Source organism: Mytilus galloprovincialis, chromosome 5, assembly GCF_965363235.1.
Source record: "Mytilus galloprovincialis chromosome 5, xbMytGall1.hap1.1, whole genome shotgun sequence".
NCBI lineage: Eukaryota > Metazoa > Mollusca > Bivalvia > Mytilida > Mytilidae > Mytilus > Mytilus galloprovincialis.
The window spans coordinates 8,934,958-8,961,247 of NC_134842.1; the positions used below are offsets into that span (position 1 = coordinate 8,934,958).

Sequence of the window (26,290 nt, forward strand, 5' to 3'; positions counted from 1 at the left end):
ATGTGAACACTAATTTCATTACAAATTGATGATGGAATTGAAAAAAAATGAATTAAATACATTGGGAATAGACCATGACACACCCCCAAAGCCGGCAAAGGCCAAATCCATTAGAAATCGTAAAAATGAGAGAAATATGAATACAGATATTACTTATTATGATTCAATACCTCTGTGTTCTTTTTGAATAAAACATTTATAGTGTCTAATATACGTAATATGAGGCAGGCATTACCTGTGAATGGGGACGAAGTCTATATGATTATTTTTTTAAAATCAAACATGTTAAAAAGAGAAACGAAAATACCGTAACGTTTCCGATTTTGTTTCTGTTGTTGGGGATTTTAGTTGTGAAGTTATTTAATTTATGACGTCATATTCAATGTAAACAAAGAAACGCTGTCATCAGGTAACTTTTTTTTTTTATAATAAACAATTTTTAGAAATGAATTAGTATTAAGTTCCTTTCTTAGACTGATAAATATACATTTTATTCAAAGTCTCATGCAACCAAGACCGGAAATGGAAGTAGATTTCTGCGCAGATCCGGAAATTCAAAAACGCGACAAAAATTCTTTTAAACGATTTTGAGTTCATTAGTACAATGAAAAATTCAGGAAATATTCCGGATTTTTTTTTTTTTATTTTTTTTTTTATTGAATTTTCTACTGTAATAGGGGACTTTGTCCCCATATTATTGGTACAATGTACAGATGTACATCTCACAGCTCCAACTTGCATTACTCTTTATTTATTCACCCAGTGATCGGGAAGGACGTGCGCCATGCGCCAATTGCGCTTTTCAACCAAAAAAGGTGCATAGAGTGACAAATGTATAAGCACCCACGTGGCGCACGATATTTTGCACACCGTTTTGAAAAGTTTAGATATCATCACATGATCATAAAATGGATTTCAGATTGTGTTTCGTGTCGCCATGTGTATGTTCAAAACAGTGTAGTGTTCCCGCCAATGACACGAGCACTGCCTATATATTTTTGAGACGTCTCGGGCATTTTCTATGGTAATAAAAGCAGCATGCAGTATAATTGATTACCCAAAAAATGTAATTAACCATCATTCATGATATAATTTTTTTTAAACAACTTTAAATTTGTGAAATTTGAATTTTTTGGTCATTAGCTCGTTTGAATACTCGTTTGAATATTTTGTAAACATGCCTTCAGGGAATTGTTGTTGTGTCTTATCAATTAACATTACTCTCTACTGTTATTCTTTTCCATGAAAAGAAGTTATAATAATATAAGAAGTGCAAACGTCCTTTTATACGGAACGTCTCAAATATAGTATGGCAATTGACGAAGACCTAAATTTAATGTAAAGTATAAACGTGAACATGAACACGGCAACAGTACCAGTTTTAACATTGTAAATAAAGGTTATGTTATAGGGTAGTTTTTGTATTTAAAGTTTTTTATGTCATTTTTTGAAAACATTTTATTTTGATTTTATTAAAAAGAAAATTGTAAAATTATTATGTCAGGTAAATTTTGTTCTGTCAGCATGTCACTAATTACTCAAGTCAAAAGTAATATAATTAACTTATCTTTTAATTTAATTAAATTGACACTATTCTTATATTTTACCTTTGACAGTTTTGTAGTAAATTGTGATTACTCAAATTACATAAATTTATAGTTAGTAATACTCGTCATAATTTGAGCTCTTACTAGATGTGCTATAAATTGTACAGTCAACTTTTTGAAATCATTGAAGTCACAATGTAGTCATGATGTAGTTACCAGTGTAGTCTCGTCGGTGTGATCCAGATAGGAGTGCTTCCAAAGCCAACCAGGCTCAGCTACTCAGGAGAAACGCTATCTCAAAAGACAGCTCAACGCAACTGTAATCGTTCAACCAGACAACATCAACTTAGTACGTGCGTGCATTTCCTATCATGATTTTCTTGATAGAGGGTTACTGCTCACAAGGAAGCTATTAAATCAAGAGTTCCAAATGGTGAAGTTGAAATCATCCCTTCGTAAATTTTACGGACGCCATCACGAGTTGGTTGACCGTTATGGAATAACCATTTCACAAATGATATCGGATATGTTCCTCGCGTCGTAACTACAATCCCCTTCCCTTTCATGAATTTGACCTACCGAATTAGACTATTTACCGGATTTGTAATCGCATAGGCAACACGACGGGTGCCGCATGTGGAGCAGGATCTGCTTACCCTTCCGGAGCACCTGAGATCACCCCTAGTTTTTGGTGGGGTTCGTGTTGTTTATTCTTTGGTTTTCTATGTTGTGTCGTGTGTGCTGTTGTTTTTCTGTTTGTCTTTTTCATTTTTAGCCATGGCGTTGTCAGTTTGTTTTAGATTTGTGAGTTTGACTGTCCCTTTGGTGTCTTTCGTCCCTCTTTTAGTATATTTGGAACATTTTGGACTTTAACTTTAAATTGTGAATTGGATTAGTGAAATTAGTGACTTTATTAATTGGAACATTTGGACTTTATTTGTTTGTAAATTGTTTTGGCATCATTGTTAGTATTTGGACCTGTTACTATATAAAACTGTTACAACTTGCTGCTTGCTTTATAGTTTTGCCTGCCATTGCTTAAGTCTTGTGAAAGACTGACCCACTGTGCCTTGGGCTGTGCATGTTCGATAGTCCCCCTTAAACTCGACGTGCATTGGCTCTTGGTGACAGTTATCCTAAATGATTTGCCCTGTTCGGAAGAAGTTATGCATTGGAATTGAAATTATAAAAGCACAGGAACAATATCCATGATATCAATTAGAATCATAACAGTAACCACTTATAATCTCTTTGCTGAAATATACACTTTTTTTTTAATTGTAAACAAATGGCCCACACATTTGAGAACATGGCCTTTTAATTCAAAAAACGGCCCATTGAATTCATTTTTAGGGGGCCCTGGGCACATAGAAAAAAAATCCTTCCAGATCACTGGTCACTCCTTAGTTACGCCTGACATGAAGTTTGATTAAGCTTAGAGTAAATACAAGTGAATTCCAATTTAAATGCCAATATTCTTTTTTTATTCGGAAACAACAAAATTTGCAGAAAGCATTTGATACTCCTTCCTATATTTAACCATCTTCGCTAGCCAAGGGTTACGATCCACTCCCTCTCTCTTCACCCTTGGCGGATTGAGATAAAATTTCGGAGACACAGGGTAAGGATTTTTATTGGTTGCAGTCGAAAATGATTACGTGTAAATGTAGAAAGTGTTTGTAAACAATTGCCACGTGTTTATTGTGCAACAAGTCTTTACATCCCTAAACATACGACTATATTTAGTGACAACTTGAATGTTTTTAATAAAGTAATAGAAGTTCCTGTGTATGTTTCATGCACAAATGTATGAATGCTGACATATATTTTCGTTTCCGGCTTTACCAAGTCAGGGGTGGATCCAGCCATTTTAAAAAGGGGGGGTTCCTAACCCAGGACAAAGGGGGGGTTCCAATTACATGTCCCCATTCAAATGCATTGATCGTCCAAAAAAAAGGGGGGGTTCCAACCCCCGGAACCCCCCCTCTGGATCCGCACCTGCAAGTGTGTAGAATATAGACGCTACCATGTTTTTACCTCCAAATTGAAGAGTTCAAGTGCTACCATTGGTCAAGAATAATGTATTCAGAATGGACGTGACTTAAATCTTCCGGCAGATGGCCCAACATTGTTTTCTCAAATGTTGGCTCAATCCGCCAAGGGTGAAGAGAGCGGGAGTGGATCGTAACCCTTGGCTAGCGAAGATGATATTTAACCGGATTTTTGTGACAAAAATGTTGGTTATTGATTTGGGGATGTGCAGCGGGCAGGCGGACGGGCGGTCGGTAATCAAATGTTGTCTGTGCATTAACTCATGAACCGTTCAACCAAAGCTTTTAAAATTTTAATATGTTGTTACTGACAACTAAATGAAGGTCAAGTTCAATAATGACGGTTTTGACTTTTACCGTTCAGGAGTTATGGTTTTTGAAAGATTGAAAAATTTCGTTTTCAGTCGTGTCCGTGCATTTACGCATGAACCATTCAACCAAAGCTTTTTAAATTTTAATATGTTGTTACTGATGACAAAATGGAGGTCAAGTTCAATAATTTCGATTTTGACTTTTACCGTTCAGGAGTTAAGGTTCTTGAAAGATAAAAAAATGACGTTTCCATTCATGTTGTTGCATTTACTCATGAACCATTCAACCTTAGCTTTTCAAATTTTAATATGTTGATACTGATGACAAAATGGAGGTCAAATTTGATATTGACGATTTTCACTTTCACTGTTCATCAGTTATGGTTCTTGTGATATTGCCAGAACACAAATAAATTTTAATAAATCTGGTTTGCTGTCGTTGTGACAGCCTCTTGTTTATTCAATACCCTGAGAAAAACAAATCCAGAAAAAAGAAGCAATACAGGTAGATGTTTCTGGGCAAATGCATGAAGCTGAAATGATTTTTGATTAATTCAGTATTTGTCTTTTAAATTGCAGGTTGATTAAAAAGACCATTCAAGATGACAGACTCCAAGTATTTCACCACCACCAAAAAGGGTAATTATGTTCTACTAATTAAACATGTTAGAAGTCAGGTTGTCTTAACACAGTAATATACTTTTATGAATTAATATTAAACTAAGAAGACATATTCAAACCTTAAAGTCAGGTATGAGAATTAGAGAAAAGACAGAGAAGAGATATTTACATGAAATACACATGTCTATTTTATTTATCTGGTTGTTACTAGTAGTATGTATGTATTAACAACACAGGGCACTATCTGTATACTATAGATTAGGACAATCTTCTTCTATTCAAACATTCTTTTTTAGATACATTGTACCACTGTTTTATCAAATGAAAAAGGAAAAAAAAAACTTTATAAATTTTGTGCATTAAAAGTGCTCATCTGGATTCATTGATTCATTTTTATTGGGAAGCTCAAGCCCAAACACTTAACAGAACAGAACAGAACAGAACAGAACATATTTTATTTCCAATTAAGGGCCCACAAGGGGCATACAGAGTATACATGAATAAGGCAAAAGAATATTGATTTGCATAGATACATAGATACAAACAAAATTTTTTTTTTTTTTACATACAGTTACAATTCAATTACTAACTCATATTCACTTTAATAAATTTACCAACAGCATTAAGGACCTGATTGTCTTCACAGTTTAATAAATAAATAAATTTATGCTGATTATCAAGTATAGAAAAATTTGGAATTCTTTGACAAACAAAGTCAAAGAGAGCATCTCTATCTGATTTAAAATTTTCACAGTTAGTTAAAAAATGGATTTCATCTTCAACACAGCCAGAGGAGCATTTTTTGCAAATTCTTTCATTTCGTGGAATATTTGAAAAACGACCAACTTCAATTTGAAGCTTATGAGCAGAAATACGTAATTTGCATATAGATCTTCTAAAATCAAAGTTCTTAATTAAAGAAAGATAATTTTCATAACCAAAATTCTGCTTAAATTTCACATAATTAAACAGTTTTCCATCAGAAGCTTTATTTTGGCTAGCATACCAATTGCTAATATATTTAGTGTGAATTAATTTACTAGATATGTTCAAAAATTTATATTGTCCGAAATGTTTTACTTCTTGTTTAATTTCAAAAACTTCTAATACTTTTTTAACAAATGAGAACCAAGAAGTTATGTTAGATTTGTGAAGCTCTTGGCTGCATTTATAAGCATCTTTCAATAGACTGAATTCAGCTGTAAGATTTTCAAATCTATACCAGTATTTTACAATTGACTTTACAATATCATAATGTAAGGGGAAACGTCCCAGTTCTGATAATACAGCAAAATTGACACTCCTTTTGTGTACACTAAGTATAAATTTAGAAAATTTAAGATGGAGATTCTCACACTTAAGATTTTTAAAAATATTTTCAAGATTAAATAAGGAAGACTGTAATTTATTACAAGAGACATTATAACCTCCCCATACCTCTGAATTATATAACAGAATGGGTTTAAGGGTATGATCAAAAATATGAACACAAGATTTTATTCCAGGAGACACATTGATAAAATCCTTTCTAAGTTTATAGTAGGCCTTAAGAGCCTTATTATAAAGTTCAGTTTTAGCTAGATGAAAACTTCCAGAAGCAGTAAAGTGAACACCTAAATATTTGTAATGAGCGACACAGTCAATCAAGTTATTCTGCAGTCGAAAATTCTCCTGAATTTTCCTTCCAGCCTTATTAAAAATTATGACTTTAGTCTTTTTAATATTAACTTTCAGGCACCAGTCAGCACAATATTTTTCTAGCTGATCAAGTCTACTTTGAAGCCCTGTGGCTGATGTTGACATAATCACAATATCATCCGCATACATCAAACAATTTAATTTCTCTGAGTGCAGGGAAACTGCATCAAGACAGGAGTCAAGATAAGATGGGAAGTCATTTATAAAAATTTTAAATAATGAAGGACTCAAGTTGTCTCCTTGTCTTACACCTAATTTAATGCTAAAAGGGTCAGTGAGAGAAGCTCCAACTCTTACACATGCTTTACTATTATTATACATATCTGATATAATATTATAAAATAAAGTACCAACTTAAAGGCCAAAATGCACTTGTATAAATGTGTAAAAACGATAGGACGAAAATAAGCAAAATTCAAAACTGAACCCTTTTCAACTTTAGTCCAACAGTCATCCCTCAATCATAAACTGTATAATTACAGGTGAGATATTCGAATTGAAGTCAGAATTACAGAGTGAGAAAAGAGAAAAGAAAAAAGAAGCAGTAAAGAAAGTAATAGCCAGTATGACAGTTGGTAAAGATGTTAGGTTTGTAGCAATTTTAAATGTGTATTAGATAATGACATTGAGGTTAATGTGAAGAACTGATAAATTATTAAATAGAATATGATTTTAATAGCAATTGCATATATAGCTGAATGAGAACATGTATTACTATTTTCAGAGAGGATCATCATGTGTCTTGATCTTTGCTAGTGATCAGCATTTACCTACATTTTATACAATGTAACAAATAACAAAAGGCCCAACAAATTAACTCATTTGCAGTATCACTAATTCATATCACATCTTTTATGCTTGTTCAGTGTGATATATCAACTATCTCTTCTTGTAGAAAGTGGATAACATATAACAACCTTAAGAGGAAGTGATATTTCTTATTGTCCTGTTTACATTCTGATGAAAATATAGCAAATTCTTTTTTGGGTCATCGTATCCTTTCAGCAAATTTCAAATTCAGCAAATTTCAAACAGAAGAACAGCCATAAAATTTCTGTTAATGTATTGGTTATATTTCAGTATTTGAAAAGATTGTCATGGAATTTTTTTCCAACATTATAACTTCTTTTCATGTATGTTATAAATATGTGTGTGTAAAAAACTTCTCTCAGAAATATTTTTTTATCATTTTCAGTGCATTGTTCCCTGATGTTGTAAACTGCATACAAACAGACAATCTAGAATTAAAGAAGTTGGTATATTTATATCTGATGAATTATGCCAAAAGTCAACCAGACATGGCAATCCTAGCTGTCAATACATTTGTCAAGGTAAATTTATGATTTTTACAGAACATTCTAGGTTTTGTCATTTTTTGTCGATAGTCTTGAATTGAAAGAATGGTCACACATTCACTGTAACATTGGTGATTTATAATTATATTGTGCTTATAGGTTTCAACATAGAAAAGAAGTTGAACAACTCACTTTAACTGTCTGTTAAACTGAAAAGTAGTGAAAGGTTTTGCTTCACCTTTGTTTTGTTTTGAAACCTAGGGTTATTCCAATATAAACTTCTGTTTAAATGGAAAATGAAGAGATATGTATAATTGGGTTGAAACATTTTATCTACATAAAACCACATTCATTGACATTATAACATTGTAGAAGTGCAACAAGTGTATTAAAATGTATGAAAAACCTTTGTCACAAAAGATACAAATTTAACTTGGAAAATATCTACTTTTATGATTATAAAAGGAATTGTTTAATTGTTTTTCTAGGACTGTGAAGATTCCAATCCATTGATCCGAGCTCTGGCCGTGAGAACTATGGGTTGCATCAGAGTTGATAAGATTATAGATTACCTGTGTCAACCTCTAAGGAACTGTCTGAAGGACGAGGATCCCTATGTAAGGAAGACAGCTGCTGTTTGTGTTGCCAAATTATATGATATCAATGCACAGCTGGTGGAGGACCAAGGATTCTTGGATCTGTTACGTGACATGCTGTCAGATTCTAATCCAATGGTAGGAAAAACTTCATTATATTATATTGCTATTTTACGAAATTTTCGTTTGATCTTACTGACTGATAATTTCCTTTCTCAGCACAGTGTAGTGAAATGAAAAAATTATCGCTAGAAACTAAGAGAGCACATACCGTTGTCAATGAAAAAATAACAAGTCATCATAGGTAAAATAGCGATAAAAAGATTATCATTTGTCATCTCAACTCGATTGCTGTAATCACTTTTGCCATACTGGCACTAGCGACAAAATTAATATCATTGAGATCACTAAATTTAATCTATATTTATATGCTGCAGGTCATTCATTGTTTATTTTAATACTATATTTAAGATAGTGTCTTATCTATATCTACCCTGTGACAGTATCTTTACACAAACATGACACCACCATACAAATCATGCTCACAACTATTGAGGGATGAAAGTAAAGGACATCAATTCAAACACATATGCTGTCATATCTCAGAACTGCATTCAAGTATTTTTTGATTCAATCAGAATGTGTTAAGTAATTTAGTTTGAAGTACAAATAAATTCCTAAATTATTTCAAGATCATTTTACAATACATGTACTAAGTAACAACATTAAGAATGACTGATCTATGACAAATTGATAGTTTTATGATATAGGGTTAGCGCTATAAAACCAGGTTTAATCCACCATTTTCTACATTTGAAAATGCCTGTACCAAGTCAGGAATATTACAGTTCTTGTCCATTTGTTTTTGATGCGTTTTGTTATTTGATTTTGCCATGTGATTATTGACTTTTCCGAATTAACTTTCCTCTAAGTTCAGTATTTTTGTGATTTTACTTTATATAACAGGTTGCGGTCAATAATTGTCTGATATTTTTCAGGTTGTTGCCAATGCTGTTGCAGCTATCTCTGAGATATTAGAATCTTCCCCTACAGCTCAGCAGGTTTTGGAGATGAATGCTAGCACTATTAATAAACTACTAACAGCATTGAATGAGTGTACAGAGTAGGTTTTATAGTTATTTTATTACACATTAACAAGTAATATTATATACACATGTCAGGGTGTTATAATATATTTAATGAAACCAATTATAAAAAACATTAAAAACACAAGTTTGTAAATAACTACATAATTATCAGGAATGTATGAACAGATATGTTATCAAATACAATGAAGCTTTTGAATTAAGAAATTAAAAAAAAATTATCAAATAAGTTTATTCAATTAAAATATTGACCTGTAAATCTTTGAGGCAAACATACAAAAGTGGCTTATTTGTAAATTTAATGTGCTTATGAATAGCTTCCAACAGAACTAATGAATTAATTTCATGCAAAAAAGATAATATATAAAAGAGCATTGATAAAATTGAGAATGGAAATGGGTAATATGTCAAAGAGACAACAACCCAACAAAAAAGCAATCAACATTAACATGATTAATATTTCATTAAAACAACTGCCTTTACTTAAAGAACAATTGACAGACGATTTGTTATTTTCCAGTGTTATACCAACATTTTCTGTAATTTGTGTCTTTATCTCTTTATCAGATGGGGACAGGTGTTTATCCTGGATGCCATATCTAACTACACACCAAAAGATGATAAGGAGGCTCAGAGTATTTGTGAGAGAGTCACCCCACGACTGGCTCATGCTAATGCTGCTGTTGTTTTGTCAGCTGTTAAGGTAGGTTTATAAATGTTCCTGGGACATATAGATTTACTCATAAACTACAGACTTAGGCATATCTCAGAAACCTATGGTATAAATCATTACAACAGTCAATTTGTTTAAAGTGTAATGCTGTTTATTAATTTTTTCTTTAGAAACAGGAATGTGTATTTTTTAGGGTTACAATTTATTTGTCTTTAAAAAAAAACGGGAAGATACAAAGGGGAGATTCAGAACACATTTGTTAAAAAAAAATGTTAAAAAGGCCTTGTCATTATTACACTGAAAGCCAAAGACTAAGCAACAGACATGTAATACATAACTTAAGAAAGATGAAAATATTTTACAAGAAATTAATATTTTGTACATATTTATGTTTTCTTTAGGTGATAATGAAATTCATGGAAATGTTGGATGCCACATCAGAATATGTCCTGACACTTGTGAAGAAGTTAGCTCCCCCTCTTGTCACTCTTCTGTCAGCGGAGGCAGAAATACAATATGTAGCTCTGAGAAATATCAATCTCATTGTACAGAAAAGGTAAGTATTTATTGTTATTAATGCTGATTAGATTAATGTGAAATAAAAATTGATCGTCTTGAATTTGTCTTGAAAAATTACACAATGCGTCATTGCAAATTTGAATTGCCCAAAATTGTTAATTCTTTATGGCTGAATGAAATTGGTGTTGTAAAAAAATGCCATGTCTACATAATACTAACTAGAAAGTTTTACCCCAGTTCAAAATTTTTCAGCTGTTTCCAGATGAAACTCAGGGTGAAATGTAGATATTTTTAGGAGTTTCCTATATGATACTTACTGCAATTTTCCTTTTTAATTAATTGTAATTATTGAAATATATGAACACTGACCAAAAAAAAATTGATTAAGAAGATAAACAAGCACTTATAGATCTGGCAAACTTCATAACCTTAAACAAGCAGATACACTTTGTAAAGTTTAATGATGCTGTGAGGCCTTTTCTTCTTTAATGTTTCAGTTATTTCTTTTTATTTCAGATCAGACATCCTAAAGAATGAGATGAAAGTATTTTTTGTGAAGTACAATGATCCTATATATGTCAAACTTGAGAAATTGGACATAATGATCAGATTGACAAGCCAAGCTAATATAGCACAAGTTCTGGCGGAACTAAAAGAGTAAGTTTGTGTGACAGAACTGATTCATATCAACATTTGCACATTTTTAGTACTAAACAGTTTATTTAACCCAGTCATACATTCTTGATGTAGTAAAATTCTGACTTCAAAATGACTTTCTGAAAATATGGACTTCACTATCTTTTTCAGTATTTTAGTGCTCTTATGAATTGATTTTAAGCCTAAAAAAAAAAAAAATTATCTGCCACCAATGGGTCTTCAACACAGTGAGAAAATTCTGCATCTGGAGGCAGACTTCAGCTGGCCCCTTTAGAAAATGTATACTATTTAGCAAAAATGGACATCACAATAAACTATGAAACATATAAATGAACCAAAACGAGTGGGGTATGTTTTTTAACATGTTGTGCATCTTGATGTTATGTAATGTTTTCCTTTTATTATAGATATGCCACAGAGGTTGATGTAGACTTTGTCAGGAAGTCCGTCAGAGCTATTGGTCGGTGTGCCATCAAGGTAGAACCAGCAGCAGAGAAGTGTGTCAGCACATTACTTGACCTTATACAGACAAAGGTCAACTATGTTGTACAGGAAGCTATTGTTGTTATTAAGGTAATAGTCTTGTATTTGTATTAGTTTCACTTCAAATAAAAATAAAAAATGTCAAAGATTGGTTGACTGTAGTTTACTTCACATCAAGTGGCAAATTTTTCATGCTTATTCAAAATAGGTAAACAATGAATAAGTCAGTAGATATATGAGGAGGCCCACTTGGATTAAGGGTATAAAATTACAGTTATGTTGGATAAGGTCAGGAAAATTGCTCATCATAAACCAGTTACAAACTTCTTGAATATTTGAAGCAAAGCCTATCTATTGTGCAGAGAGCAAGTCAGATTAAATATATTCTTTCCGATTATGCTCTCTTATAAAAAAACTAATCTTGTCAGTCCAAATAGAATCCAAATAATAAGCTGCCATAACAAATTGAAATAATATCATCATAGTAAAATTAATTTATGAAATATATTTAGCACCATAAACGTCAATAGTTATATAATAATATAGTTTTTATTAAAAGCTTATCCATAAGTTAGATAGTGACATTCAAGTGACAATGTTTACACTGTTAGTGTTATTGTAAATATATCTTCTACTAAATATTCAAAAATAAAAATTAGAATAGATAGAATTCTTACAATCCCATATATATCAACATTTTAAATCCTAGGGTTAAAATGTAAAAAGGAATTGGAAATGATTTGATGAAATCTAATGTATTTTTTCTAAGAATTTGAATGTTGTTGTCAAATCTTTAGTATTATATAAAAGACATTTTACTTTTTTTTTGGCATACTCATAGCAATTTCAAAAAAAAATAAAAGCCAAAATATTTTAATGCATGCCAAACACCAGTTACTTATTCTTTATATTATTTGACAGGATATCTTCAGAAAGTACCCCAACAAATATGAGAGTATTATTGCAACACTCTGTGAGAATCTGGACACTTTGGATGAGCCAGAAGCAAGGTAGATATGATATCCATAGTATATATGAGATTTAACTACTAGTATTACTGTTTTAAAATTACTAGTATTACTGTCAACTTCATGATAATTTAGAAATTAGAAGATTCACTAGTGCATTGCAGAAATTGAAGTTATATATCTTATGCATATCATGAAAGAGGGACGAAAGATACAAGAGGGACAGTCAAACTCATAAATCGAAACTAAACTGACAATGCCATGGCTAAAAATGAAAAAAGACAAACAAACAAAGAATAGTACACATGGCCACTGCACATGGCACAACATAGAAAACTTAAGAATAAGCAACACGAACCCCAACACAAACTAGGGGTGATCTCAGGTGCTCCGGAAGGGTAAGCAGATCCTGCTCCACATGTAGCACCCGTCATGTTGCTTATGTGATAACAAATCCAGTAAATAGTCTAATTCGGTAGGTCACTTTCATGAAAGGGAAGGGGATTGTATTTACGATAAAGGAACATCCGATATCATTTGTGAAATGGTTATTCCATAATGGTCAACCAACTCAATGAAAGGAGTACAGTACACTACATTTGAAATGATGGGAAGGTAACTTATTCAGAGATTTTTTTTTTGAAAGTATCTTTGATTTGTCCTTTTTATAGCATTTTCTGACTTAATGATAGGCATGGAAGATGGAACATTCATGTGGTCCTTGTGACGATTTTAGTTCATATATTTTTTATTTATAATGGGTTGATTGTTCACCTTTGATATTTAAATGATCCCTAAAATCAATCTTTCTGGGGTTGTTTCAGTTAAATTAACAAGTCAGATAAAGCCCTCTTTAACTGGAAAATGCTTCACTTTATTTGAACATATTTTTGATATTTTGTTTTATAATCACAGAGCCTCTATGATTTGGATTATTGGAGAGTATGCTGAAAGAATTGACAATGCTGACGAGTTACTAGAGAGCTTCTTAGAAGGATTCCAAGATGAAAACTCACAGGTACAAAAATTATGTAGATATTGAATAGTTTCTATCTTGTTTTGTCTCCAATTTATGAAAGTTAAAAAATTTTGTAACAGTAAAACTTCTGATTATCAAGGATAGAAATATTTTGGTTACACAGTCCAGATAGCTCGGCCATAAAACTTTCCTAAGTACGTACTCAAAGTACAAAATTTTTGCTGAAACACTAAATCCAGTATTTTGATAGGTTGATTTCTGAGTATGAGTATGAATATCAAATGATATGTAAATGATACTGTGGATTCATTAATATTCGTTGGATACCAATTTTTGTGGATTTTGTGGGTACCGGGAAACCACGAATTTAAATATTCAACGAATTGCAAATTTTCTAAAGGAATATATGCATACTTTGTCAAAACCAAGAAATTAAACATCCACGAATATGCAAGTTTTCCTCAAACCACGAACATTGGTACCCACGAAAATAAATGAATCCACAGTATGTGAAAGAACCTTAAATAGGACAAACAGGCTTTAATAGGAGATAAAAATTAATGTCAATAAAAAAATTTCTTTGAAAAATATTTTGGTAAAATTTTTTTTAAAAAAATCGTCACTCATTGGTGCCCCATTAATTTGTAGCTTCTGGATTCTGAATCATCATGAAATAGTGAAACAAAAATAACAAATTCTAGCCCAATCTAGGCATACATAAGTTTGTGTAATTATTTTTTTGCAGGTACAACTGCAGTTGTTGACAGCTATAGTGAAGTTATTTTTAAAGAGGCCAACAGACACACAGGAATTAGTCCAACAAGTTCTCAGCTTAGCTACACAGGTATAAAGGAAATGTCTTAACACATAAATTAAGAAACATTTATTATTATTCAAACCCTCATCAGTCATCTTATTGATCTTAGAAAATAGATGAAGTATTGTAAAGTCTATACTTTAGTAATATCTTACAGTACAGAGTTAGGCTAATAATAGTAATATCTTACAGTACAGAGTTAGGCTAATAATAGTAATTTCTTACAGTACAGAGTTAGGCTAATAATAGTAATTTCTTACAGTACAGAGTTAGGCTAATAATAGTAATTTTTTACAGTACAGAGTTAGGCTAATAATAGTAATTTCTTACAGTACAGAGTTAGGCTAATAATAGTAATATCTTACAGTACAGAGTTAGGCTAATAATAGTAATTTCTTACAGTACAGAGTTAGGCTAATAATAGTAATATCTTACAGTACAGAGTTAGGCTAATAATAGTAATATCTTACAGTACAGAGTTAGGCTAATAATAGTAATTTCTTACAGTACAGAGTTAGGCTAATAATAGTAATATCTTACAGTACAGAGTTAGGCTAATAATAGTAATGTCTTACAGTACAGAATTAGTTGATTAGCCTATCTAAGATAGAAAGAATTTTCAGACCAGTATGTTTTGAAAACATAAACAAAAACAGCATATATTTTGGATAAATTTGTTTTTGATATGAATGAAAATAGGTGTAGGTTATACACCATTCAGACCTCAACCTGACTCGTTATTTTAAGACATCTAAAGACCAACATATAGTCCACAATAATATACAGGTGCATACCCCACATTTATATTTATTCATAACTGTAATACCCTAAACATGGAGGATTTTTTTGTGTCAACATTGAAATTGAATAAAATATTCACCCCCAGAATTGATTTTACAAAGGGAAGATATTTATATAATATTGATTTATCATTTATGCATCAAATTCAACCCATGCACAGAAGTTTATACATTTAGATTTGCAAAAATATTCAAGTTAACAGGATTTATGTAACATTTCATATTTTATTTTCAATAACAGGACAGTGACAATCCAGACTTGAGAGATAGAGGATATATTTACTGGAGGTTGCTATCAACAGATCCTGCTGCTGCTAAGGAAGTAGTATTAGCAGAGAAACCATTGATCTCAGAGGAAACAGATCTGATAGAACCAACATTACTTGATGAACTGATTTGTCACATATCTAGTCTAGCATCTGTTTATCACAAACCTCCTAATTCATTTGTTGAAGGTCGTCAAGGTGGACTGAGGAGAGTTCTTCCTCCAAAATCTTCATCGTAAGTAATGACCCCATCCTTTTAGATGTATTTTCTTTGCATAGACTTGAATAGGAGAATCAACCCGAATCTATTATAGGTTGTACTGTATGAAGCCAAATAAAAAGGAATATCAAAAATATTGTTTAAATGATTTTAGTATTACCTGAAGTAAATTTGTAACGACTCTCCTGTTTCTGTCTATAAATACAAAATTATGTAATTTTGAGATAACTTGTTATGAATACATTTTAGATACAGGAAGCACACTAGACGGTAGGATGCAGCAAATGTTCTTTTTATTTATTATCAATGCTATCAGTCTTTGTGGTTCATGGAAATATGTGAGAATTTAATAAGAAGAAAAGAGACATTTTCTATGAAAATAGAATTTATTTATTTTACAAATTTTTTTTTCTAAACTTACCGGTAATTTAAGCTCATGACATTTTTCTTTACAGATTTTCATGAAATCCACAAATTCTGATTGAATGTTTAATATAACTTTCTATATGTGTATGAATATGAATGCTCTTATGATCTTATCTCACAAAAGAACATTACAGTACTGACTGAAATTGTTTATGATTCTGTCCAACTATGTAAAAAGTCTGAATACTGTGGATTCATTATTATTCATCAGATACCAACTTTTGTGGGTACAGATAAACGAATACGAATGTTCAACAAATAGCATATTTTCACTAGGCTTTGTGTACAGCAAAACCATCAAATCAAATATCCACGAAAATGCAAGTTTTCAGCAATCCACGAAAATTGATGCCTACAAAAATAGATGAATCCACAGTATTATATTATAATGTCAAACTACGTACAAATTCTGACTGAAAATAATCTTTGATTCTTTCCATCCATGTGAATTTTAGGAAGTGAATGTTCTGTTTTTTATACTGCATGATGCTTTTTCATGCAGTCCAATATTATTGGCTGTATACACATTGTGATTCAACAGTCTGATATGAACGAATTTCATTTTCTATCAATATCCATTTTACATATTCAGACCATATGTTACCTCTGCATCTTTGTGTTACAACCAAAAATATTCTTGTATTAATCTATTTTCTTGCATTTAGTCATTATATGACCACAAAAATAAAAAAATATATTTATCACGAAGGCGCCGGCGTCGTCGTCAGCATCGTCTGGACGGATTGTTTCCGGATAATAACTTTTGAATTAGTAAAAAGAAATCAATAAGATTTTAAGACAATGTTTATAACCACAAAAGGAAGCTTGGTATTGATCCAAATTTTTGAAAAGTTTAAAGAAGAAATCTTTAATTGCACAATATTGCACAATAGATTTGTAAGATCTCGACATTTGTTTTGTGTCAGAAACTCATATTATGTCAAAAACTTGATTGCAATCCAAATTCAGAGCTGTATCAAGCGTGAATGTTGTGTCCATACTTACCCCAACTGTTCAGGGTTTGACTTCTGCAGTCGTATAAAGCTGTGCCCTGGTTTTTTATTAGATTTCTATTCTGAGCTGTTTACATGGTCATTGGTTACCTTCTGATTTTTTTTTTAATTACAAGAAAAAAATTCTCACACTGCCTTTAATTTTGCATTTAAAATGTATTAAATGTCCGACTTGTTCTATTATAAAAATAGAATTTCCCAATGCTGAGGATCTACTAAGTGAAATGCAGAAATAAAATTGCACATAAGTAACCTGAGAAATACAACCAGATTATTATAAGCCCTCTCTAGAAGTGCATTTTTTATCTGACAGACACCTACTTCTTCATTTGTTCTACTTTGATATGAGTATAGACAGGATTACCACAAAAACACATGGGTTCTTTTTTCTTGATTCATGATGTATTTTTGTAAGTTATATATACAGGAATTTATTCTTGTAGAGGGAACTTGGCCGAACAAGAGACCCAAGCTGTGGTAGAAAACATGGGAGCTCCTGCTGCTCCACAAGCCACTGTGATACCTGGTGTGGACTCACTGATAGGAGATCTGCTAGATATGGACCTGGGTGGTCCTTCAATGGCCCAACAACAACAGATGTTTGGTGGTCCATCACAGACACCAGTACAGACCTCTGGTGCAATGGACCTCTTAGGAGAAGGGTTAGATTCCTTGGTAAGAATTAAACTGAATTTGTAAATAACAGATTTATCTTTTAAATTCTTCATATCAAATCCTGTTTGTGATAACTGTCATTTATTGGGAGAAATATAACAATGGCAAGAATGCAGGCAATTTTTCCTTTTTGTGGACCTGTAGGATTGCTAGATTTCCTGCAAAATTTCAAAGTTCAAAGTGGGGGGGGGGTCTCTGGCTTCCTCCACCAATAAAAATGTACCACCATGATATTGACAAGTGTACTGGATGTTGTTTTTAACACCAATCGAACAATCAATCAATTATGTGCAATTAATATCTCTTTACTTTGAGAATATTATGTTTACATGATATTGTTATTGTCTGATTTCTATTACCGTTATTGTCTTTTATCTATTACAGCTTGGAGGTCCAGCCCCTGCAGGTGATGGTGGTTTAGGTGGACTAGGAGATATCTTTGGAATGTCACAATCACAGTCTTATACTCCACCACAAGAGGTAAATAAACAATGTACAATGTTAAATCACTCGCACAAGAGGTAAATAAACAATGTACAATGTTAAATCACTCGCACAAGAACTAGATCTTCTGAGAGTTTAAGATTAAAATTTATATTTATTGTTTGAAAATAAAGTTTGAAAGATCAACATTAGGACATAAACATTTTTTATAAAACATACATACTTTGAGAGAGAATTTTTTTTAAATTAACTCACGTTCCTAGAATATACTATTCTGAGAGTTTAAAGGTGTATTTTGTTTAATATAAATTTGCTTGCATTGTGAAGAATGTTTTGATGTATTTGGACTTTTTTTATACTTTACAATTTTTATTTGTTTTAATTTTTTTGCCTTATACTATCTTCCAACATAATCAGATTTCTTTTTATACCAAACTCAGAATTTGAGATTCATAGAAAAATAGATTTTTAAATTTCTGTTAATCAATAAGCACATAACTGAATGATTGTTTTATTAAAGGTGTGGATACCTGCAGCTAAGGGAAAAGGTTTAGAAGTTACAGGAACATTTATACGCAAAAATAACCAAGTTATAATGGATCTGACGTTTAGTAATAAAGCCATGCAACCTATGGCTGGATTTGCTATACAGTTCAATAAAAATAGGTAAGAAAGAAAGCAATTTATTTGAATACAGCACTTTCATTTCTTGGAAACAGTTTAAAAGAATTGTATTCAACCTTATAAATGTATTAAAAGGATTTAAAAGAAATGGGATTTAATATTGATTATTGGTTGAGGGTTCATGCTACTGAGGGATTTTGTGGTTGCTTATTCTTCTGTCACTATTCTTTTCCCAAACACTAATTCTGGCCTGGTTTAATCATGGGTACTTTCTGATTTTTATGTAACAACAAAAATTTAGTGATAGTATATTTTAAGTTTAATTCTAATATGACATGCTTCTTTTGCTTTGTGAATAAACCCATGCTCTAAATCCAATAAAATTTGTTTGCACATGCGTACATTGACTACTGCAGAATAATGAATTTCATCAAATAATCCTGCATTAGATATATTTCATTAATTTAAAACACTTCCAAACTCTTAAATGATGCACATGCTGTTGACAATTAATTTATTATGACTGTAACATGTGTAATGTGTTGCATTTGGAAATTGACATATTTGACCTAGGTACGACAACCATTCATGCTGGCTGTTCACACCCCTCCCTCTGAAAAATCACATTGCTGGTTTACAAACAAGAAAGGGAGGTTCATAAAAGAGCCTACACAAACACGCTACACTTATAACAATTGGACATAGAAATTACCCTAATTGTCCTAATCAGAATGGAAATAATTGATGCAAGCTACTACTTTATTGTAGTTTTAACATGGGTAGGCATTATATTTGTGTTATTTTATCCCTCACTATCGCTCAGGCAAAAAAAACACGAATATAATGCCTACCCATGTTAAAACTAAAATAGAGTATAGCTTGCATTAATTATTTCTTAAATTTTATTGGACAAATAATTTCTTGAAAAAGTTTGTGAAAGGTTATGATTTTATTTTTAGCTTTGGTTTAATACCAGCCAATCCATTACAAGTACAGAGTCCTTTACCACCCAATCAGAGTGCCAGTACATCTTTAGTGCTGAATACAACTGGACCAATCCAGAAAATGGATCCTTTAACTAGTTTACAGGTAACATACTTAAATCAGAGAATCAAAAGTGTACATAGCATGAAAAATCTTTTAAATAATACACGTAAGATATAACAGGAATATATATCTAAAACAGTCTTACAGAACAACAGACTACATCTACCACTAAAACTGACTCCTTAAAAACAAACAACAAACAGTATGTGGTGATTACTAAGGGTTTATATGTGTGGTGATTACTAAGGGTGTATATGTGTGGTGATTACTAAGGGTGTATATGTGTGGTGATTACTAAGGGTGTATATGTGTGGTGATTACTAAGGGTGTATATGTGTGGTGATTACTCAGGGTTTATATGTGTGGTTTACCAGTCTTCATGGGGTAAAGGTGAACCATGAATTCAATTATTCAGCAAAGTACGTAATCAGACTTTGTCAGAACCACAAAATCAAACATCCATGAAAACATAATTGTTCCTCAATCCACAAAAAGTGGCAAAAAACCCAAACCCACAGTCGTTACAGACAGTAAATGTGGAGAGGTAAAAAACATTTTAATTTGTCCACAAACCTAATCCCTTGCCTGTCAAGCTTATACATTGTATGTCGTAAAAATATACACAATTTGGGACAAAACAGTCCAGCTACCAACAAGATGAATACTAACTTGTAAAATGTAATAAAAGTCAGAACATAATTTGGATAACAGTTTCAAGCTGTGCTTGCCTCTACAGGAAGCCAGCTATGATAGCTGTAACTGTTGGAATCCTTCATAATGAAATTTAACACATGTATTTTGTAGTATCAGTATGTTCTTCCTATCTTATGTTATTTGTAATTTAAGTATATTCTTGTTTCAGGTTGCTGTTAAAAACAATATAGATGTATTTTACTTTAGTACTAATGTGCCCATACATGTATTCTTTACGGAAGATGGTGAAATGGAAAAACGTGTTTTCTTAGCAACATGGAAAGATATTCCTGCACAAAACGAAGTCCAATACACAATTAGTAATGTTGAACATAATGCTGGTAGGTTTGTTTATTGTATTCTATAAGTTCAAAAATTTTTGCTATGTTTTTATTACTGTTTTTTTTTTACAGTATTCTGACATAATATTGTCAAAATTGACCACTGCTTTGGCGGTTCCCTAATTTATGCTCTTTAATTGATATATTTATAATTTTTATTGTTTTCTATTCAAACCTCTCAGCAGATTTGCCTATCAGGTTGCTTATAAAATTGACTGCAGAAAAAAGCTTTGAAAATAACAAATTCAGTATAAAAAGTATAATTTTATTATAATACATTTATCTCTTTACCTTTACAGATACAGTTTCAGCTAAGTTAAGAAACAATAATATATTTACTGTTGCCAAAAGAAATGTTGAGGGACAGGATATGTTGTACCAGTCGCTTAAACTGACCAATGGAATTTGGGTATTAGCTGAACTAAAGATACAACCACCAAACACCAACTTTGTGGTAATTTATATTTTGTCATGTAGTGTTTTTACTTCCCTTTTCAGGAATTCATAAATAAAGACTTGCTTACGTATATTCAGATATTTGAAAAATTCAAATTAAGGACAATTTGGAAAAAAATCCTTTTGAATGAAAATAATTTGAAATTATTTTTATATCTGGTTAAAAACATACAGCATGTTGAATTCAGAACACTTTGGGTACACAGATTTTGTATTTTATATATTTTTTTGTTTAAATATAAGGAGATTTATATTAAAAGAATATCTACAGCAATCTGTTATTTTATAAATGAGTCCCAATGCAATTTATCAAATAGGGAAGCATAGAAAATAAATTTTTATGTGGAATTATTTTTGTATCCATCCTCCAACCACTTGGGTTGTATCCATCCTCCAACCACTTGAGTTGTATCCATCCTCCAACCACTTGAGTTGTATCCATCCTCCAACCACTTGGGTTGTATCCATCCTCCAACCACTTGAGTTGTATCCATCCTCCAACCACTTGGGTTGTATCCATCCTCCAACCACTTGGGTTGTATCCATCCTCCAACCACTTGGGTTGTATCCATCCTCCAACCACTTGGGTTGTATCCATCCTCCAACCACTTGGGTTGTATCCATCCTCCAACCACTTGGGTTGTATCCATCCTCCAACCACTTGGGTTGTATCCATCCTCCAACCACTTGGGTTGTATCCATCCTCCAACCACTTGGGTTGTATCCATCCTCCAACCACTTGAGTTGTATCCATCCTCCAACCACTTGAGTTGTATCCATCCTCCAACCACTTGAGTTGTATCCATCCTCCAACCACTTGAGTTGTATCCATCCTCCAACCACTTGGGTTGTATCCATCCTCCAACCACTTGGGTTGTATCCATCCTCCAACCACTTGGGTTGTATCCATCCTCCAACCACTTGGGTTGTATCCATCCTCCAACCACTTGGGTTGTATCCATCCTCCAACCACTTGGGTTGTATCCATCCTCCAACCACTTGGGTTGTATCCATCCTCCAACCGCTTGAGTTGTATCCATCCTCCAACCGCTTGGGTTGTATCCATCCTCCAACCGCTTGAGTTGTATCCATCCTCCAACCGCTTGGGTTGTATCCATCCTCCAACCGCTTGAGTTGTATCCATCCTCCAACCGCTTGGGTTGTATCCATCCTCCAACCGCTTGGGTTGTATCCATCCTCCAACCGCTTGGGTTGTATCCATCCTCCAACCGCTTGGGTTGTATCCATCCTCCAACCACTTGAGTTGTATCCATCCTCCAACCACTTGAGTTGTATCCATCCTCCAACCACTTGAGTTGTATCCATCCTCCAACCACTTGAGTTGTATCCATCCTCCAACCACTTGGGTTGTATCCATCCTCCAACCACTTGGGTTGTATCCATCCTCCATTGTATCCATCCTCCAACCACTTGGGTTGTATCCATCCTCCAACCACTTGGGTTGTATCCATCCTCCAACCACTTGAGTTGTATCCATCCTCCAACCACTTGAGTTGTATCCATCCTCCAACCACTTGGGTTGTATCCATCCTCCAACCACTTGAGTTGTATCCATCCTCCAACCGCTTGTGTTGTATCCATCCTCCAACCGCTTGGGTTGTATCCATCCTCCAACCACTTGAGTTGTATCCATCCTCCAACCACTTGGGTTGTATCCATCCTCCAACCACTTGGGTTCCAACCACTTGAGTTGTATCCATCCTCCAACCGCTTGAGTTGTATCCATCCTCCAACCGCTTGGGTTGTATCCATCCTCCAACCACTTGAGTTGTATCCATCCTCCAACCACTTGGGTTGTATCCATCCTCCAACCACTTGGGTTGTATCCATCCTCCAACCACTTGAGTTGTATCCATCCTCCAACCACTTGAGTTGTATCCATCCTCCAACCACTTGGGTTGTATCCATCCTCCAACCACTTGGGTTGTATCCATCCTCCAACCACTTGGATTGTATCCATCCTCCAACCACTTGAGTTGTATCCATCCTCCAACCACTTGGGTTGTATCCATCCACTTGAGTTGTATCCATCCTCCAACCACTTGGGTTGTATCCATCCACTTGAGTTGTATCCATCCTCCAACCACTTGGGTTGTATCCATCCTCCAACCACTTGGGTTGTATCCATCCTCCAACCACTTGGGTTGTATCCATCCTCCAACCACTTGGGTTGTATCCATCCTCCAACCACTTGAGTTGTATCCATCCTCCAACCACTTGAGTTGTATCCATCCTCCAACCACTTGAGTTGTATCCATCCTCCAACCACTTGAGTTGTATCCATCCTCCAACCACTTGGGTTGTATCCATCCTCCAACCACTTGAGTTGTATCCATCCTCCAACCACTTGGGTTGTATCCATCCTCCAACCACTTGGGTTGTATCCATCCTCCAACCACTTGAGTTGTATCCATCCTCCAACCACTTGAGTTGTATCCATCCTCCAACCACTTGGGTTGTATCCATCCTCCAACCACTTGAGTTGTATCCATCCTCCAACCACTTGGGTTGTATCCATCCTCCAACCACTTGAGTTGTATCCATCCTCCAACCACTTGAGTTGTATCCATCCTCCAACCACTTGAGTTGTATCCATCCTCCAACCACTTGGGTTGTATCCATCCTCCACTCCAACCACTTGGGTTGTATCCATCCTCCAACCACTTGAGTTGTATCCATCCTCCAACCACTTGAGTTGTATCCATCCTCCAACCACTTGGGTTGTATCCATCCTCCAACCACTTGGGTTGTATCCATCCTCCAACCACTTGGGTTGTATCCATCCTCCAACCACTTGAGTTGTATCCATCCTCCAACCACTTGAGTTGTATCCATCCTCCAACCACTTGAGTTGTATCCATCCTCCAACCACTTGAGTTGAGTTGTATCCATCCTCCAACCACTTGAGTTGTATCCATCCTCCAACCACTTGGGTTGTATCCATCCTCCAACCACTTGAGTTGTATCCATCCTCCAACCACTTGGGTTGTATCCATCCTCCAACCACTTGGGTTGTATCCATCCTCCAACCACTTGGGTTGTATCCATCCTCCAACCACTTGGGTTGTATCCATCCTCCAACCACTTGGGTTGTATCCATCCTCCAACCACTTGAGTTGTATCCATCCTCCAACCACTTGGGTTGTATCCATCCTCCAACCACTTGAGTTGTATCCATCCTCCAACCACTTGGGTTGTATCCATCCTCCAACCACTTGGGTTGTATCCATCCTCCAACCACTTGGGTTGTATCCATCCTCCAACCACTTGAGTTGTATCCATCCTCCAACCACTTGAGTTGTATCCATCCTCCAACCACTTGGGTTGTATCCATCCTCCAACCGCTTGAGTTGTATCCATCCTCCAACCGCTTGGGTTGTATCCATCCTCCAACCACTTGGGTTGTATCCATCCTCCAACCACTTGGGTTGTATCCATCCTCCAACCGCTTGAGTTGTATCCATCCTCCAACCGCTTGAGTTGTATCCATCCTCCAACCGCTTGGGTTGTATCCATCCTCCAACCGCTTGGGTTGTATCCATCCTCCAACCGCTTGGGTTGTATCCATCCTCCAACCGCTTGGGTTGTATCCATCCTCCAACCGCTTGTGTTGTATCCATCCTCCAACCACTTGGGTTGTATCCATCCTCCAACCACTTGGGTTGTATCCATCCTCCAACCACTTGGGTTGTATCCATCCTCCAACCACTTGGGTTGTATCCATCCTCCAACCACTTGGGTTGTATCCATCCTCCAACCACTTGGGTTGTATCCATCCTCCAACCACTTGGGTTGTATCCATCCTCCAACCACTTGGGTTGTATCCATCCTCCAACCACTTGAGTTGTATCCATCCTCCAACCACTTGGGTTGTATCCATCCTCCAACCACTTGAGTTGTATCCATCCTCCAACCACTTGGGTTGTATCCATCCTCCAACCACTTGGGTTGTATCCATCCTCCAACCACTTGAGTTGTATCCATCCTCCAACCACTTGGGTTGTATCCATCCTCCAACCACTTGGGTTGTATCCATCCTCCAACCACTTGAGTTGTATCCATCCTCCAACCACTTGGGTTGTATCCATCCTCCAACCACTTGAGTTGTATCCATCCTCCAACCACTTGGGTTGTATCCATCCTCCAACCACTTGAGTTGTATCCATCCTCCAACCACTTGAGTTGTATCCATCCTCCAACCACTTGAGTTGTATCCATCCTCCAACCACTTAGGTTTTTGATATGTCCTTCTCTTTTATTTCATTGATTATCTATCTATCTCTGAATCAATCATATTATGATATTTTAATAGTTTGTTAATTTATTGACGGTAAGATCATGTGTTTATTGGATTTATTGCTAGCAGTTGTTTAAATTCAGGAGAAAAATAGCTGCAAAAAGATGTTTTTGGATTTTAAAGAATTCATTTAAGAAAAAAAAGTGTTTTTTAAGGGGAGATAAAAAAAATGGAAAAAATATATTTTTGACAATTAGAATTTAATCAGGTATTCCTTTTTTCAGCTGTTTTTCTGTATTAAGTTCATGTTTGGAGCTATGAACAGAAACTATATGATTTTATGAAATAGCTTTTTAAAAATGGATATTGTTGCTAGATATTTTAACCAGAAGTATGCTTTTGTTGGCTAAAATGCTATCAGGAAAGTAGTTATAATAGGAAAAGTGGGTTTAATTTGAGTGTTTTGTATAACAAGGTGAAAATAGTGAAATATACATGTGGTGTGTCTTGCAGTTTGTCATTTAATAATTAAGAAAAGTGTGGGTTTCGGAATTTTTGTCAGATTTTGGAGTCCTCAGGTTTTATCTGTATAATGCCATAAAAGATTTTGTCCACTAACCCCTACATTTTTTTCTTTTCAAAGTTTTGAAAACCCATATTTGAAAATCTTTTAAAATTCGTGTTATTTTTAATAGTTTTTGAATGA

The 26,290-nt window shown here is 34.1% G+C and overlaps 1 protein-coding gene across 6 annotated transcripts in view; it reads left to right on the forward strand.

The window, feature by feature from the left end:
• The window catches only part of LOC143075079 (AP-1 complex subunit beta-1-like), a 29,044-nt gene that overhangs the window by 172 nt on the left and 2,582 nt on the right, over positions 1-26,290 (forward strand). For 2 of the 6 annotated variants that reach the window (XM_076250362.1, XM_076250361.1), the window contains exons 2-22: positions 4,489-4,548; positions 6,711-6,816; positions 7,424-7,559; positions 8,012-8,257; positions 9,118-9,242; positions 9,793-9,928; positions 10,300-10,454; positions 10,934-11,074; positions 11,482-11,647; positions 12,479-12,567; positions 13,441-13,543; positions 14,250-14,348; positions 15,363-15,622; positions 15,857-15,877; positions 17,490-17,721; positions 18,106-18,201; positions 18,686-18,831; positions 19,749-19,878; positions 20,699-20,870; positions 21,170-21,324; positions 25,660-25,677. In XM_076250362.1, the coding sequence (XP_076106477.1) occupies positions 4,512-4,548; positions 6,711-6,816; positions 7,424-7,559; positions 8,012-8,257; positions 9,118-9,242; positions 9,793-9,928; positions 10,300-10,454; positions 10,934-11,074; positions 11,482-11,647; positions 12,479-12,567; positions 13,441-13,543; positions 14,250-14,348; positions 15,363-15,622; positions 15,857-15,877; positions 17,490-17,721; positions 18,106-18,201; positions 18,686-18,831; positions 19,749-19,878; positions 20,699-20,870; positions 21,170-21,324; positions 25,660-25,677 (2,769 nt within the window). In that variant the 5' untranslated portion in view covers positions 4,489-4,511. The remainder of the gene's footprint in view (positions 1-4,488; positions 4,549-6,710; positions 6,817-7,423; positions 7,560-8,011; positions 8,258-9,117; positions 9,243-9,792; positions 9,929-10,299; positions 10,455-10,933; positions 11,075-11,481; positions 11,648-12,478; positions 12,568-13,440; positions 13,544-14,249; positions 14,349-15,362; positions 15,623-15,856; positions 15,878-17,489; positions 17,722-18,105; positions 18,202-18,685; positions 18,832-19,748; positions 19,879-20,698; positions 20,871-21,169; positions 21,325-25,659; positions 25,678-26,290) is intronic. The other 4 variants (XM_076250364.1, XM_076250363.1, XM_076250366.1 and 1 more) reach the window with 3 other exon arrangements.